Source organism: Sinohyriopsis cumingii, chromosome 3 (genome assembly GCF_028554795.1).
Source record: "Sinohyriopsis cumingii isolate HCF-2022 chromosome 3, ASM2855479v2, whole genome shotgun sequence".
Classification (NCBI taxonomy): Eukaryota; Metazoa; Mollusca; class Bivalvia; order Unionida; family Unionidae; genus Sinohyriopsis; species Sinohyriopsis cumingii.
In genome coordinates, this window is record NC_142963.1 from 46,497,836 (window position 1) to 46,517,197 (window position 19,362).

The window sequence follows — 19,362 nt, forward strand, 5'->3', positions numbered from 1 at the left end:
CTCACGTATCCAAAAACGTATCCTACAGCGGTGACACTATCATCTTCTTGAGCTGCAGTGGGTGCTGCTCACAACCGGCATGCTTCCAAAATCAAATTCCATCATAAATAGGACATGTTACATAGTTTACTGGATTTGGCCAATCAAACACTGTCCTGATTTAGTTCGTTGCGAACCCCTCCACGACGTGTGATGCCTGTCATCAAGATGATACGACGTGAAGACAATCAGTGGCGAAGCATTCCAGTATAAAAAAAAAAACCCAAAGGTTAAAGAATGGGAATCAGTGTTTTTGTGCTCCTAAACACTCAAAGATGTCACCCCCAGAAGCCATCCCTCTTCTAACCCCAAAGTAAAGTGCTTCCTGCTCGTTTTGTCAAAGATGGGGATATGTTGTCCGTCCTGTCCAAAGCCTCTCGACCCATGCGAAGAAACCTCATTCAAGCAATCTCAAAAGTCGTTATCGATACCGTGTGCGAATGATATTTGAACTCTTGAAAGGCACGATACCTTTTCCTAAACACCAGAGCAATACGGGTTGTGAGAAATAGCATTAAGTGTTATATCACTGAAAGTGTGACCAGGAGAGAAGTGTTCTGCGACCGGGCGTCTGTACAGTTTGTTTGTCATCCAGTCAGATCTATGAAGGTTGATCCTTTTGTGTAGCTTTTCAGTTGCTCCGACATACTGAAGGTACAGATCTTACATGTGATGAGATAAATTAATTCTCTGTTTTGCACGTTTTGTTTGGACCATGTATGTTTAGCTTTTATCAAGTCACTGGGCTAGACAATGTCCTGGTCTATTTCATACGTTGATAGGTTTAACACCTTTTATCGCCATAGGGGCCATATAGGGGCCATATTTTTTAGGGTGGTCTTCATTAGTGATTAATGTTAGCTTCGCCCTGAATAGGATGTCCTTGAGGACTTTTGGCCTCCGGTAGACTACTACAGGTTTGTTCAGACTAGAAAAAACTAAACACACACACACACACACACACACACACACACACACACATATATATATATATATATATATATATATATATATATATATATATATATATATATAAACCTTAAACATCAGGTTGAATTCGACGTACAGACGATAAAGAAACCCTTTGTACATATTAACTGACCAACTTTCTCAGTGGCCTTGAAATTTGCATATAATATTTATAGTTAACTCTGAAAAGCAAATGCAATGTAGAGATTACACTGCATCATTGCGGACATAACTCTATATACGATCTGAAGATCTTAACAAATATAATGAAATATTCTTTCTGGAAATAAGAGAACGCTCAGATCATTTTGAAATTGATGGCATTTTGAAATCAAATTCGTAATACTGCTTTGACACACTGCAGACTTCATACACCGGTGTTTCGACTGCAGACCTCGTACACTGGATACTCAAATTACTAATTCAGACTCAGAACTTAATCTAAAGTATAAAACTGGTACTTCCTATTAATATACTTCCACAACCTATGTGGTTAGAGAGTCCTCCTAGGGTCTAGGAGGTCGCGAGTGCGAACCCCTGGTCATGTCATACCAAAGACTTATTAAATGGCACTTAAAACTGCGTCTCTAGGCGCGCAGTATTAAGCGATTAATGTTAGGAGTGGTCGGCCTGGTATCAGGATAATGTTACTGGATGTGGCATGACGCCCCAGTGCTAGATATCACTTTAAACTGTCAAACTTTAGACACATTAGCGATATGACTGAACATTTGTAAAGTTACACTAAAAATCCGAATCACACACACAGACACTCACACAGACACTTCCTCAAAAATTAACGTCTCCATATCGAGAACCCAAAGTATGGTTTTGGTAAAAATTGAACAATAATAGGTATGACATCCGACGTATATAATACGATAGAAGAAATAGCAAACAGAAAATAGAAATGTATCCAGTGCATCCGTAACATGTGTATAAACGTCTGACTTTATCATATTTCTTATTGTTTGCATTTCTATATTTCAGTGGGTTTTGTTATGTAGAATATGATTTCCTTTGTACACGAACAGATAAATATAGTTTTAATATGTTGCATAATATTAAATCTCGCAAAGCTGGAAACAAAATATTTAATTTACATCTGTATGTCTTCTTTATAAGAAAGCACATTTCCCAGAAATAATCCGAAATTATTGCCATATCAGGGAAAGGCACACAAAAATGTAAATTTCTTTTAAAAGCAGCAAACGTAAAGCATGTGACCTATCGACATAAATTTAGTTCCACGCAAGAGATTAAATTAAACGGATATGCCAAGGTGTTATTATACTCCGTCCAGGACTGTTGCATTTACCAGTACGATTCTCACATTTCGAGTCTTTCAGGAGCGAACTGTGTAGATGTGGGATTGTCAGAAGGACTTAAGAGGGAGCGGGTAGATGGACAGTGGATGACGGGCGCTGTGACTGGTTAAGTATTCAACACTTTTTTATGTTTTAATGCAATGCCAGGATAGCTAAAGATATGTGTAAACATTGTAGGGATAAATATATGTTGCAAATTCGACAAACAACAAAACTTACTGAATCAGATTTGATAAAGTTAATAAGAAAATGCATCAATAAAGAACCTGCCATTTGATACAATGGAATTATGTCAGGGTACCAACGCAATTTGATTTTCATTCATTTCAGTTTTAAAAATGGCCTGAGTTTCAGACCTTTTCCTTATGCGCATTTTGGCGTAAGGATACGTTCCTTTCTCTTATATTTATCGGGTTCATCATGCTAAATTCTGGACTATTTTACGACTACTATATCATATTGCTACAAAACTGCTATATTTAAAATTGATATAAAGCGCAGAAAGACAAAAAAACGTCTTGAAAAACATTATGCATGTCCTATTCCTCAACTGATATTATGGTTAAATGTAGTTACTGGCATTGTTCATGTTACACTTCACATGCTGATAAGTAAATATGATTATTCAACAAGTATGATGGAAGAAGGTAGGTAGTTATATCTCATTATATCTGCTTATAAAAAATAGCAATAATTGTAGTCGTAATCATGTTTTCCATAAATTTGATTTGTAACATATGGATGTCATCAATTTGAAACACAGATAATGCACATTTTACTACATTTTGTCCTACGTTTTACAACATTTCCAAATTATTCGATTGTAATTAAATAGTTCATCCGTAGTGTGTTATAAAGAACTTTTATTTGACTCTTGGATCCTATAATCACTAATGAGTTGCTTTGTACCTACTGCATATCACAACAGTAGAACTGCTGCATGAAACTGTTTATACGTAATCAAAACATGTAATTGTACTTTCCTATTTTACAGAGGCCACGAGAGCTCAGTTTCCTCTCCCAGTGGCTGCAGTTGTACTGACGTTATCTGGATTTATATTCAGCATCTTAGGAAACTATCGCAAAGACAAAAAGATGATTATCTCCGCAGTACTTTACATTCTTTCTGGTAATTTCTGGGAATTTTACTTATTGTGTTTAAGCTAAATGTTTATTATGATAGACGTTTCTAAATGACGTTAATCTATTTATCAAGAGGTATATATTGTGTCATAGAAATATATATATATATATATATATATATATATATATATATATATATATATATATATATATATATATATATGTGTGTGTGTGTGTGTGTGTGTGTGTGTGTGCTGATAACTCGGTTTTATTTACATCATGTACCAAGTTGAAACTTAGGAAATGTAAACATTAATGAGAAACAGTTATTCAGTAGATCTCTAATCCATTTGACCCTTTACATAATGTACGAGTATTCTTTATTTGATCAAAACTTCAACTTAAATCAAGGGATGCCAAAAAGAGGCTTTAATTCTGCTCTATCTTTTGCACTGTCTAACTCCCATAACTTAGTGTTCTTTTAAATATTTTCCATAGTGGGTAAAAAACGGGTTGTCAGCGTTCTTCAGTGTCATGACGTGTATGATGTCAATACATCAAACATGTACCTAATGAACCTAAGTAAAACAAAATGATCGATATGTATTGATATTTAAAACAGGCACGTGAATCGTGCTTTAAGAAACAACTCTTTTCCCGTATTGGAAGCGACATAGTTCTTGATGATTAGAATATCCTCTTTGATTCGCCTTTTTTCTTATCCCACTTTAGTATTTATTGTCTGACTTTTTCATGCAACAGGTATGTGCCTTTCCATTGGTGTGATTGTGTACATCTCTAGCATTAATGATGAACTATCACATCAGCCAAAGAATATCAAGGTACCAATTGAAATGGGAACAGCAAAAGGAACAAGAGAATGCCAAAGTTTTAGATACGCCTATGACTGGTCGTTCTTTCTGATAGGAATTTCTTTTATAATGGAGGAGATTTCAGCTGTGATATCTGTAAAGGTTTATCTTGCACCTACTGGAAAAAACGTGGAAAGCATGATGATGATCATTCCAGGACTGGACGAAAAGCTAAACCCGGGGAAAGAACGACCCGAGGGAACTTCTCACACAACACTTATTTGGTGACACATACTAAATTATACTGCTGTCACTTCTGACATTGTTATTAAATTCTTGACCTTTGAAATAGGCGTAGTGCTTGAGTAAGCGAGGTGTACTTTCATGGCATTTAATAGCTTTTCCCGTGCTGCGTAATTCTGGAATATTCTGGAGGCATATGCTTCATGAACCACCGGATGCTTTGCGACGTGGCTTTCCTCCGTATTGGTTATTTTGTCATGCTAAGCGAATGTAGGAGTAACTGGAGGTTTATATGAAACGTGTGATGTTCAAGTATTTATAAGAGTCACACTTTAAGGAAAATCTCAGTCATCGCAAATTAATGAATTTTATGCATTAGCATTTTACAAGCGTACTTACTTTTATTTTATATGTCATATTCACTGATGAACTATTAACTCGGTGTTGATTAAAATTATATTGTACTGAATGTAAGAGTCTTGGTATATTAATGGGCTCGCAATGCAAATAATGACCAGGCTCATTTAATTTTTCCTGAACACTGCAATCGTGGACGCTTTTTTTGCGTACAGGGTATATATTTCTTTTCAACATTAGTACAGTGTAATTTATATGTATTCTTTCCGGGGCGGATGTCTGTGGACTATATGCTTTTGTTGTTCAAGATATATTTCTCATGATATATTATGACAACAATAGCACAGGATCTTGCAACAATCTACATATATAATGTGCCCTGGAAAATTAGGGAATTTCGAGATGCTTTCATATCCATATTTTCCTCTTGACCATGCACCATTGTACAATTGAAATACCGACATAGAAGTTATTAGAATACCAAAATAATGAGCCTCGTTAGGCAGAATATTTAGCAGGCTTTATCTTGTAACATGACACATAACTGTGTAACTTAAAACATTATGTCATTGGTCATATCCATCCCGCTCGTTTGATTAATGTAGCTAGCTATGTATCAACCAATCGGCTTGTTTTTATGTCTATGTTGTATGTATATCTGCATTTATGTGTCTGTATAAGTCTGCAATAAAGAGAGGATAGCGACAAGGGTTGCAAGGAAAATGATGATAATTAGCCACTCATTAAAGGTTATTGACTTACTAGATAATCGATATTCCTTGACAAAGGCTTCTATATAATCCTAATTTATCTAAGTGAACTAATTGAGCTTTATCAACGTTTTATTTTTGTTTCTAAAGCGGTGGCATCATCTTCTCGTTTCGTTTCATATTTTATGTGCATATAAAATATTATATGATTGGTAAAATTAATACAATTGATCAACAGTTCTGACATCCATACAAAACAACCGTTCTGTTCACGGTGAACCGTTTAAATTTGGCCAAAGTCATACATATTATTGTACCAGGTCGCTTGAATTTTACGATTGCACCTACTTGTGTAATCATATTCTGATATGCAGCTGCAACGTCTACTTCGTGTTAGTTGCTGTCAACATGTGTGTTGTTGCCTAGATCAATGTGTTGGTATGGTGGCGAGATAATGTGTTATTGTCGTATTTTGTTTAATTGAATCTTACCGTGATGTTTTGACAGAATATTCTATGAAGTATGTACATTATTTTAATAGAACACATTTGCAGTATGTATTATTATAAAAAAAAACGGTTCTTCATATATAATTCAGTAGTTTTCCTCATGGAAGTCTGAAACTCGTATGTTATTATATGTTACACCTTACCAAAGCCGCACCACAATTTTTACCATAAAGAAATCCAGTGTCATGCTATTAATGGCATCTATTTTTCATTAAAGCAAATAATTTATCTATGGACTAAATTGGACAGATTGTAAATAAAATCAACCATATGTGGTCTAATGCTGACTTGTCACAACATAACAAAGTGCTGTGAATGCACAGTGTAAATGTTCCAAACTTCAAGACAGACATTCTACAAACCTAGGTGTACGAAAATCACGACTCTTACCGATGAAGTTGTCGGCTGCGCAGGCAGTGATGTCATTGATGGCTGTGTAAGCTAAATGGTACAGTCTCTCTGGAATCTTATGTTAACTACCTTAAGTTAGTCCATCATTCACCTAAATGTAAGGTACAGAAAGACTGTTGACAGAGATCGAAAACAAAAATGTATTATTGAATTTCCAAAGCTTGTTTGTTTTCGCCCTTGTGTATATTACTGGGTGTAAGACCAGAATCGTAATATATTTAGCCATTCAACTTGTATTGCCTCTACTCCCGCTTTGTAAATTTAATCTAACACATACATATACATTGTACAATGTGACATTTGGAAAGTATAGAAGGAAAGGTTACTGCACCAATACATTTTTGTAACTGATTATTTGGTTTCCATATATTTAATCATATATTTAAGGCCTTATTAATCTGAGGTGCTTTGCCACAACTAAACGCGAAGAGTGTTTTTAACTGTGGTACGCAAACAACCGGTAGTCCACGATCTCCTTTCAAGCGGACCGCGGATTAGGAGAACCTGAACATTGCGAAAATGAAGAGTCTCATCAATAGTACTGGAAAGGAAAGAATGGCTACATTAAACCATAAATTGTGTGCTTGTACTTTTAGAACAAAATAATGCTAGATGTTAACCTCTTTACATATATCGCATTTATTCAGTGCGCATTACAATTATTATTTAACGGCACATTCAGAAGTAGGACATATTAGTAAGTAGACCACCATCAATTGAAATGGTCCATGAAAATACGTTCGAGAATAATAATTAACAGTATACGCTTCAGTGTTGGGTATATTTTATCACGTCTTACCATGTTTACGGTTACTTTCTTGTCAACCTGAAACTATCAACCGGATATATATATATATATATATATATATATATATATATATATATATATATATATATATATATATATATATATAAGTGTGTGTGTGTGTGTGTGTGTTTGGAATTGACCTTGTTCAAAATCAACTTCATTATTTAACTGATTGTCGACTTTGATATTGTTTTTATTTTGTGAACAAATGATACATAGTGATTATTTCTCTAGGGGTATGGGTTTAATGATATGATTATTATAAAGAAAGATAACATTTCTATTTGGGTCTGTGTGAAATGTATTCGAATTCCCTAATGAGCAACCTGTTGCACCTGATGTTTGCCATACCCTTTGTATGATTTTAGTAACATATTTTACCTCTTTATAAGAGAAGTTTCTAAAAATGAAGTTTGGACATAATTCCTTGCACTATTTTTCAACTTAGTTTTATGCTATATTGTTTATCTGAAAAAGTGTTGGTCTATGTGATAACACCAGAAGCAGAATCTTTCTTATTGTTGTGTTCAGTTCTTGATTTGGGTTTATTTAAATTAATATTCTCTGGAATTACAAGGCACTGAAAAATATTCTTGCACAGGAACATTCAGTTTGGAATTATGGAGAAATCAGGCAAAGACATGTTTAAATGTATTATATTGATTAAGTGAAAGACTGTTAGAACCCCATCACACTTCAGGCCATTGATACACTATTACATTCACGACTGCAGGCACATTAACTCCTTCAGCCCTTCATTTTATTTGTCAACTGGAGTTTGAACCCCATTTAATAGTTGTAGTGATATAACATATTTAACTGGAAGGGATTTGATTCGCAAAACATAATTTCTTATTGAATTTTCACTTTAAACTTAAGGGGGAATATGTATTATTGAATTTCCAATGCTAGTTTGTTTTCGCCCTTGTGTATGTTACTTGGTGGAAGACCAGAGTCGTAATATATATATATATATATATATATATATATATATATATATATATATATATATATATATATATATATATATATATATACATGGATCTGGCAATTAAATAATTTTGTGTATCTATTTTCATTATTAGGAGTATCAATTTGCTTATAGTATAATCTGTTATTATACAATATTAAAGCTTTGAGGAATGCAATAATATTTAAAAGGGTTCTTTTAGTATCAGATGAAAATAGTAAACCTCATTAAACAAACCATGGGGAGGAGGCTAGCTTCTTTAGATGGAATCGGCCCATGCATTTAAAGTGTAACTGAAGAAATGTGCAATTGGGACTTGATATGTTTGTGTGTCTGTACATTTACTCACTGGCATTGTAATACAAACCACACAATAACAATACTGAGGTTCTTCATCAACAGGTTGAGCATTACTTACCTCACTGTTAAGTGTCTACAAGATTATTTCCGAGACCTGTGAAAATAATTTTCTTTTCTTTTGAGGATAATTGCATCCCTGTCTGCAGATCGTAAGCATATTGATCACGTACCAGTTAAGTGATGCATAGTTTGAAAGTAATTTTCTGAGACTGGTTTACAAATGTACGCTAAATTGATGTTCCCATACCTATCTGAAATGTAATCACCTACCTGTTTAGTGTTGAACTCAAATAATTTTATAAAAGATACTATATACACCTGTGCAGATCTTAAATAAAAATTTAACCAATCTTGCTATTATATGTTTGTTGTTCGTGACAGTTTTAGTTTTTGGTCTTCGTCTCTTTGTGTTCACTTATTTAATTTGAACTCTGAAGATCAAATAGTGTTCAAATGTGTATTGAATATTTTACAAATGACGGATCATCTTCAGGTGGTAATAACAGAAATAATAAAATCTTTCGAACGTTAAACATTAATAATGAATGACTTGGAGTACCTTTTGAAACTTTTAAGACAGATATAAGAAAAAAGTTTAAAATGTATATGCCAAATTGATCTTCTAACCATATATATGTCGAAAGCAGTTAATAAATAAAAGGTCCTGAGACAATTTAAATTCTAACTATAAATTGCATTCCTGTGTTTATTCGGCAGATTGTGGCGAGATCTGAAACAAAGTACGTTATTGTCCAGCTTTAACATAACGACAACTGAAAATGTGCTTTGCGTTGAATATGGAATTAATCTGTTTCGTACATTGTAATTTTTGAAGGGATACGTTTGCCAACTTGCAATTGGCTACTAATATCAGTATCACGATGACTTTGCAATTCCTACAATTTTCAAAACACGAAGAACGTTTTATTTGAAAACAAAACAACAATATTGGGCAATATTGGACAATACGTTTGCGGACTCCATACTTGAGAACATATACACATAGCTGTCACATATAGACTTCAATCCTATACAAGAAAAGTGAAATAAATATCAATCTTTTCTTTACAAATGTCATTTGTTTGCAATGGAGCTCGTTTAAAATACGAGATAAGTTTTGAATTGATCAACTAATAAGGTCATGTACTTCGGGTCTTATAACATGACAGAATAATCCAGACACATTCACACATATCAATCGTCAGAGAAGAAATATTCTAAACAAGCTAAATCGAATATATAATATAGTAACAAAATTCAATCACTAATCAATCGACATATTACACAGACAAGTTAATAATATAATTTGGCGCAAAATGTTTTGTAAATGACGTTGATTCTGAATGGCAGTCAAAGATTGGTGATATGTAACCATAATGTCATGCTAATAATGGATCATAATTGGTTTTGTTAGGTTTTCTTCTTCTCCCATTAAGCATGGGCTGTGCGTGATATATATATATATATATATATATATATATATATATATATATATATATATATATATATATATATATATATATATATATATAACAATTAAGCAGTTAAACAATTAGGCACATGCAGATTCACATTAGGAAGTTTAAAAATTTGATGTTAATGGTGAGAAATACTATTTTTCTATAGGCGGATAGAATTTAAATTCTACCTAATAAACATTGTTTACCTGTCTCTTGTTTCAGAATGTGGCCTGAACACTTAAATTTAGCAAGCAACTTCTGAAATAAATTTGATATTCCACAAGATAGATATATCTTTGTTTCTAACTCAGTTTGATATATCCTGCGACGCAAATATTAATGCGAGCTTTGAATATATCGTTGCATGTTTTGGAACGCAGAATCTCATTCTTTGCTAAAATAGTGAGTCAGAACAAGTGTTGTTTGTCGCCAGCATAATGTCTTAGCCAGATATACCTAACATCCAATCGACATTTCATGTCTTTAAATTTCGTCACCCAGTTGACGCGGTAGGCATCATCTAATATCTTCATTGTTAAATAACAATGGTGTGGATAGCGCGTCGAAAGCATTATTTCAACCGTCGGTCAGTATGTAATGCGTCTTAAAAATACAATATGCCAATGGGTATCTTCCGCACTTGCATTTTTAAAAGGTTTTAAAACACCTAAAAGATGTTTGCGAAATCTGCTTTTTGACAATTTCAATATATATATATATATATATATATATATATATATATATATATATATATATATATATATATACTAAATTACTATCCTCACATTTCCGCCCCTTAGCAAGCAATTCGTTTTATCATAGAATCAAAAATAATTTTAAAAACATACTCTTAATTTGAACAGTAAAATCGTATTGGTTAATTTAAATTCCATAAGGCTGCTTCCTTTGACAGAACCGCTAGCATCTGCTTTGCTTTTGGACAAATCTGTTTGGGGTGAAAAGTAAGCCCATACACATGTAGTAAGGCAACTAGTCAATACAGCTTTCTTTGAAATGTCGAATTTCGTTTTGTTAAGATATTCTTCATTTCTGAGAGTAACGGGTTTAGTTGTTGTAGAGATTGATTATCATACCCGTTTTATCACAGACTCATTCAGCGACATTTATTTGTTTTTGTGGGAGCCCGACTGTACAGGTGGAAACATCATCAGGGTAATATATTGCCAAAGTATCATCTGTATTTTCTGAAAAAAATATTCCTCTGTTGCACTCAGTCAGTGTAATCAAGTCAATACTAAAAAGGGACTCTTGATAGGCTAATAACACAATCTTGCATGGTACCTAATGTACATTTGAAATAAGTAATTAAGCATTTAGGACTTTGGTCACAGCTTTTCAGGTTTCAATGCAAAATATTAAAATGTTTAATATTTTGCCATTCTTGCCGTCATGGATTAATGACTCCCATAAATGATCATGCTGTACTTTACCCAAAATATGTCTTTTTTAAGAGTACAAAGGATGTTTTAAAATCTGGCAAGGGATCAGTAGATTTAGTAAGGAATGTCTACTTTTATTTGAATGCTAATTCATTAAAAGGGACTAGTCATATTATACAAGGAAAATGATATAATTTGTTATGTCGTTATGCACAATAAATTAGATCAAGAAGAGTATATCTTGTCCTTTATTCTTTGGAATTTCATCGCTAGTGTAACCTTATTACCCCTCAGCAGATATATAATGCTACTTACAGCGATTGAGTTTGGGCATCATCTGCTTGCAGAAGAAATTAAGAATGAAACATCGGCCAAGAACAAATCAACAGAGTCTAAAATTGTGTTCGATCCAATAAATGTCTTCAAAAAATTAGTGTGGGAATAATTCAGTAAAAGATCGGAGCTCAGACTAAATTAATGTTTCTTAGTGTGAAAAATGTTCCGGTGAATTCTAACGTAAAGGACAATAATTTGCTTTTGCTTTCGTTCAATAACTAAATCGCAGTAAAACCCAAATAATGTCGTAGGAAAATATGAAGAAGAAAACGGAATAAAATAGCGTTCTAAACATTTTTACTTTATTTAAGTTCCATATAAATGAATATACCCTTACGAATGTCTATCATGAATAAGTAATTACGAATGGCAGAAAATGGTTGAAGTTGTGACCATGTAAACGTATCAATTAAGCTCCTTTTCTCTGATATATATATATATTCCAATTTATACTGGTACTGATCTGGAAGTTTTTACACATCGATACATTCTTCCCTGTTACCAGACAATTTGATGTGAAGTTTTGTCCATATCAACGCCTTACACCCTAATAATAATAACAACAAGCTCTCACCCACCTGCTCCTCTGATTTCCGATAAAGAAAAAAAGACAATCCACAGCTTAAAATCGGCCATTAGAAGTTAAAACGATGTAATTGAACAGACCTTCCTGCACTTCAACACTCACCCCTTTTGCCAAAGAAGACATTGAAGGCTTTAGAAGCCAATCTTCGAAAATGATTGCATTTCATCTCGACAACATGTTACAGCAGTGGTTAATAAACGTTAGGGTTATATGCCAACCAAGGGATTTCACTAAAAATGGACACGATTTCGCTTTTGAAACATCGAAATGCGTATTAATTAATAGTGGTGTTGCTATTACAACACGTGCCATACGCAAACGCAAATTAAAACAAAAAGGAATATTCCTAGTTTAACAGCAACAACCACTTTTTATATATTAAACTAATGATCATAACAGTGTATCAATGGCCAGACCCGCTATGACTATCTACCCCATATCAATGTATAAGGAATCGACGAATCTTGCCTAGCAAAGATAGGGCTATGCATTCTATCGCAGTTACAGGGCTAATACAAGTGAATGTTTCGTTGGTTAAATCTGCTGATCTGATGTTAGAAAAGAATTAAGTTGGAACAATAAGGATTAAATGATAATGGTTGGGTTTTTATTGATGTGTAAATTTTACCTAATCGCTTACAATGTTTACATAAAATCCTTCGGACTTTATTTACTTTGTGAGTGATTAGGTGAAATTTAATTGACTCATCACTCTTGCGACAGAAAAATCTAGCTGTTTTGCTAACCTTACTTTTCTTTTCTCAGTCTAGTCATTTCAGACCAGTCGCCTCAGTCAAGGTGTACACTCGCTCAGAATTACTTTAATAAAAGAAACCCTTGTTGTCTTCTGCTCTGCCTGACGTAGTTGTACTAAAATCAAACAACAACAACAACAACAGCAACACATCCATAACAAAAACATAGTAACTTAAGTTAAATCTATCTTTGAGAACACACCATGCAAAAACATTTCGAGAGAGACAAAGATACAAACGCATAACTTTTTGGTATTGTACTATTTCGTTCCACACAACATGGTCAGTTTTATCTATATGCAGGCTTAGTACAGTACATTTTTCAGATCAGCGTCATTAAACGTAGCTAAAGCTACCTGACTAGTTTTAAATACTTTGTGTGAAACAAATTATATACTGTTAACTACATTTAATGACGCTGACCTGAAATATGACTGTGCTACAGATAGGATAAAATTGTCAATGCTGTGTGAAATGAACTATAACAGAAATCACTGATCCATGCACATAGACTATAGACCTATACACTTCATAGCCTCCCAACTCTCTTAACAACTACGGAAAACTTAGTAACAGCCAAAAAAGTATTATATAAAACATGCGGTCCAAACACCAAATTATATATATATATATATATATATATATATATATATATATATATATATATATATATATATATATATATATATATATATATATATATATATATATATAATGTAAGTCTTCTTAGCAACTTAATGTATGTGGGATAACACTATACTACAACTGCAAGGTGTAGGGCACCAATTGGCCGAATGGTCTAAAGAGCTCTCCGTTACGGATCACTGCCATCTTATCTCTGTCTGCGTGGGTTCGAGTCTCGGATTCGAAAAATGTGGGTATGTGAGAAAGATTGACTGTAGCTTTTCGTGGGTCACTGGTTCTTTCCAAGGTTTTCCCTGGCTCTTTCTCCACCATTAATACTGGCCGCCACGTATAGCCTATCGTGTGCTAAAATTTGGCGTTAAACCCCACAGCAGCAGCAACAACAAGAAGTTTACTTAGCAAGTTAGTGTATGTGGCCTAACACTACAATACAACTACAAAGAAGTGCCTATGTATAACATCAAGAAGAAATGGACGTATCGTCATTCGTTTTAGTTTCTAAAAGAAAACATTATCAATCTTGATATCATACATAATTAATATTGTTACGTATATCTCATTTAATTTATTTTACTTTAATTGCAACCCTTGATGGTCAAATTTCTCGATTCGACTGAATCTATAGCTGCGGGCACATCATCTCGTTTCTCTTTCTAAAGAATCTTTTCAATAATGTAGGTCCTTATTAATTACCAAATTAAACCAATACAATAAAAGAATTCACAAAACAGTGTCGGGTTAGACAAAGGCTTACCTTTATGTGCAATATTTATGGACATATTAAGCCAGACAAGGGCTTATGTCTGTACGTAATACGTATGGACATATTAAACCTGACAAGGGCTTATGTCTGTATTCAGTAGTTATGGACATATTACGCCTGACAAGGGCTTATGTCTGTATGCAATATTTATGCACATATTATGCTTGACAAGGGCTTATGTCTGTATGCAATACGTGTGAACATATTAAGCCGGACAAAGGTTTATGTCTGTATGCAGTAATTATGGACATATTACGCCTGACAAGGACGTATGTCTGTATGCAATACGTATGGACATATTAAGCCGGACAAGGGCTTATGTCTGTATGCAATAGTTATGAACATATTACGCCTGACAAGGGCTTATGTCTGTATGCAATACGTATGGACATATTAAGTCTGACAAGGGCTTATGTCTGTATGCAATACGTATGGACATATTAAGCCGGACAAGGGCTTATGTCTGTATGCAATAGTTATGGACATATTACGCCTGACAAGGGCTTATGTCTGTATGCAATACGTATGCACATATTACGCCTGACAAGGGCTTATGTCTGTATGCAATACGTATAGACATATTAAGACTGACAAGGGATTACGTCTCTATGCAACACTTATGGATGTGTCAGGCCTGACAATAGGTTATATTTGAGTGGAATATTTAAAACCGTGCCAGGCCTGACAAGTACTTACTTGTATATGCCGTATTTAAGGACGTGTTAGGTTTGACAAGGGCTAATGTATATGTGCAATATTTAAAACAGGGTGATACAGCATATGAAAGGAAGCATATGAAAGAGAAGGGGTGAAATGAAAATTGCAAAACGGTTAACACATCAAGTATTTGTATGACATATTCAGAAAACCTGCCACACATGGAAATTTACTTGGAACCCAGAAATGTTACAAAGCTTGTGAACATTGTTAAATTAACCATCATTTGTTTAAAAAGTGGCTTAAATAGAAAAATCCTTTTTTAAACAACTTTGCAGAACGTAGAATAGAATAATGACATTAGATTTCGTCTTGATTTATATCTGCATAAATCAAATCATGTTGTTAATAAATGTACGATTTGTAGTGTTATAGCCGTTTTGAAAGGATGAAACAAAAGCTGTTAACTTCTAGAAGTCAAACACAAATTTAAATACTTCATATTTATCATATTATGGAACATAAGTGCAAAAAAATCCAGATTACTTCAATCTCAAGATATCGTTTCTTGTATCCTGGCCATATTCCAACAAAATAGAGTATGACCTGGCATATGTGTTCATGCTAGGTTGTACACATATCTCTTATTTTTATTAGGATGATACTACAATATGAAGAAAAATTACCCTGAAATATGATTTATCCTAGAAGCTTGGATGTTTCTTAATCAATTTGCAAGATACTGCAGACAATAAACTTGATTTTTGATAGATTTAATTATCGGAAAGGTGTCTGATGGATAGTTATACTTCTCAATGATTGATAATTTAAGCCCTTTTCCACGATACGTGATCTCAGTTTGTGAATTTAGGGATTAGTGTTTGGAGAAAAAAAATATTTGTCCCAGCTTTATCGTGTCTGCATACGATTTAAGGATATAGAGATAATGCACCAAAATATAATCCTTGAATTTCTGTACTTATTTTGTTCAGTACATAATAATGTTTAGCATTTGGGGAAAAGAGGCGTTATCTACTAGTCTCCAAATGAAGCCTATCATGTGCTGAAAGTGGTGTTAAACTCACAATAGCAAACGTTTTACCTGCAAACTCACATGGATTGAGGGTCATGCATGCATGTGCGTTCATTCTGTGCTGGAAGCTATCCATTCCGATGCATGTTTTAATGCTTTATATAAGCTTGGTGAGTTTCATTATTTATTCTTTGAAATAAAACTTACCATTTAAAGTTTTGACCGCTTTCCTCTTTTTATCATTTGATTTTACATGGGAATGAATGTTTGAGCGAGGGATTGGCTATTTTACTGTATATTTCCTCTTCCTTTCTGCAGTTCCTTCCATTTGCACTTTATTCATGTATACTTTATACTCAAAAGTCAAACTTCAAATATACGACCTTGTCAAGTGTCTGTGGCATGCGTGCAGGTGAGTGATTGGTCTTTCGCTTTAATAATTACAAGATTCAGCATATAATAATTAAAATCCACTTAGTTTATGTTGTGTACCTTCAGTAAACATTATACAATGAATGCCAAGGGTAAAATGTAGGTGGTCTTTGAAAATGATTATTATTCATTGTTGGGTCTCAGAGGTGATGTTTAAGGTCTCTGTCATATAACGTGTTATTTCGCAATATGGTTTCTGGCATGTTACAGACAAATTACAAATATTGTACCCAGCTGGCTGTTGTTGTTGTTGTTGTTAACGTTTTTATCGCATTCAGTGTTTTTCTTTTCCACAAGAACTCTTTCATTAAACGTTACGACATACGATGAACATAGCTTAATGATATTAATGCTGCCAATCAGTACCGCCATTTCTATATAATTGCAAAATTATACTATCTGGGGCTACAAGAACAACTACTAATGATACACTTATTCTCTCTTGTGTTTTGCTAACCTTACTTTTCTTATCTCAGGCTGGTTGTGTCACACTTGTATTCTCAGTCATTGTGTCCACGCGGTCGGAACTACTTTTAAAGAGAAACCATCGATGTCTTCTGCTGTGGGAGTTGACGGAGTTATAAAATCCATAACAACCACCATCAGCAACAAATATATAACAAAAAGAAATTCACGCATAAAGCAGCTTAGGTCTCTCTAATTATGATAACGCCATGCAAAACACACACACACACACACACACACACACACACACACAGAGAGTCGAGTTATTGGAGAGAACTCCAGATACACAGGTAATACACATCACTGGCCAAACAAAACCAAATTCTCTCAAGAGCTACTGCAAGTCGGCAAAACTAGTCATATGTTAAGTCAGATTGGTTTCTTCTAATTTTATTGAACAACCACAATCCGCCCCTGTTGAAGGAGATAGATTGTGGCGGTTGCAAATGAAACCTCCTGCACTTACCAACCATAGTGGTTCATTCATCAGTCCACATGCTATTCCACAGAAATAAACACTTGCCATGATTCCAGAAAAGAAAATATAAATTTTCAAGAAAATCATGAATTAGAAATTTCCTGATGTCACTACCAACTTCGTTAGGACTGAACCCAGTAAGCATATTGTACTGCACGGAATCCAACCGTTGCCTACCATAGAACATTTTCTAAATCAGAACTGATACAAATTAAAACTTAGCTGTTTAAAATATATCAATTATTTATTGTCAGTTTCATATGACATCAATCAATTACACTGGACAACAAATTTTTACAAAAGTCATGTTACTGAAATAAAATTAGTCAATTCTTATCAATTTTTATGTGCTGAACACGAATATGACAGTCAAATTGCAAAATTGGCTCTAGTTTTTTTGTAATCTGCAAGAAATTAATGTTTACATAACGAAATGCATTCCAATAGTAAAAGGTCAACTGTAATAGCCTACCTATAAAAAATCAAGTCATTGACTACATCTTAGATTTCTTCGCCTGTCTCTTGTACAGCTGTTCGGGAGCATCTCTGAGGAGTGTCCAGCAGTAGTCAGCCAGCATTGTAGTGGACCATTTTCCCTGGTATCTTTGTTCCATTGTTGCGATATCTTGATGAAAACGTTCGCCGTGTTCATCACTAACAATACCACAGTTGCTAGGAAAGAAATCCAAATGGGAATGAAGGAAGTGAATCTTTAGAGACATATTGCAGCCAAGCTTCTTATACTTCATCAACATGTCTTCTACTAGTTCCTTATAGTTTTCTGCCCTAACATTTCCGAGGAAGTTTGTAGAAACTAGGCGAAAAGCATTCCATGCTTGTTTCGCGTCACCTTCCAGCAAGTTGTTGAACCGGTCATCTTTGAAAAGCTCTCGAATCTGAGGACCCACAAAAACTCCCTCTTTAATCTTTGCTTCGCTGAGTCGAGGGAATTTTTCATGCAGGTATCGGAATGCTGGCAAAGTCCGGTCAATGGCTTTCACGAAGTTCTTCATCAAACCTAGTTTGATGTGAAGGGGTGGTAGCAAGATTTTCTGAGCCTCAACCAGAGCTGGGTGTTGGATATTCTTCTCTCCAATGGCTACATTCTGCCTGTGAGTCCATTCCTTCCTCATGTAGTGCATTTCCCTTGCTCGGCTATCCCACTCGCATAAGAAACACATGTATTTTGTATATCCTTGCTGCAGTCCCATTAAAAGGGCAACTACCTTCAAATCACCACAGAGGTGCCAGCTGTACTTGTTATACTCAATGGAATTCAGTAGCTGCCTTAAGTTATCGTATGTCTCTTTCATGTGGACAGCATACGCTACTGGAATAGATAGAAGAATGTTTCCATTGTGCAAAAGCACAGCCTTGAGACTCAGTTTCGAAGAGTCCACAAATAGTCTCCATTCTTGTGGGTCATGAGTGATTTTTAAAGCATTCATGAGGCCCTCAATATCGGAACAGAATATCAGATTACTTTCCTTTCTGAAGAAAGGCTCCAATTGCTGGTGGCGCTTTCGATATGCAGTAATTGTGACATCTTCTTCTAGAAGATTCCATTGTTGGAGTCTTGATCCTAGCAATTCTGCCTTGTTCTTTGATAAGTCCAAATCACGAATCAGGTCATTTAGTTCTTCCTGTGTTATTCTGTGTGGGGTTGATGATGCACCACAGTGAAAATCTGGATCACTGCATGCTGATGGACCAGGAGAAGAACAGGTCGACTCACCTTTGTCTTCGTCAGATG

General features: G+C 34.5%; 1 protein-coding gene across 1 annotated transcript in view; it reads left to right on the forward strand.

Moving 5' to 3' along the window:
* LOC149802796 (voltage-dependent calcium channel gamma-7 subunit-like) overlaps positions 1-8,952 on the forward strand; it is a 114,585-nt gene extending 105,633 nt beyond the window's left edge. The window contains exons 3-5 of the mRNA XM_089951313.1: positions 2,358-2,441; positions 3,331-3,465; positions 4,182-8,952. Coding sequence (XP_089807439.1) covers positions 2,358-2,441; positions 3,331-3,465; positions 4,182-4,519 — 557 coding nt within the window. The 3' untranslated portion in view covers positions 4,520-8,952. The remainder of the gene's footprint in view (positions 1-2,357; positions 2,442-3,330; positions 3,466-4,181) is intronic.
* The last annotated feature ends 10,410 nt before the right edge of the window (positions 8,953-19,362 follow it).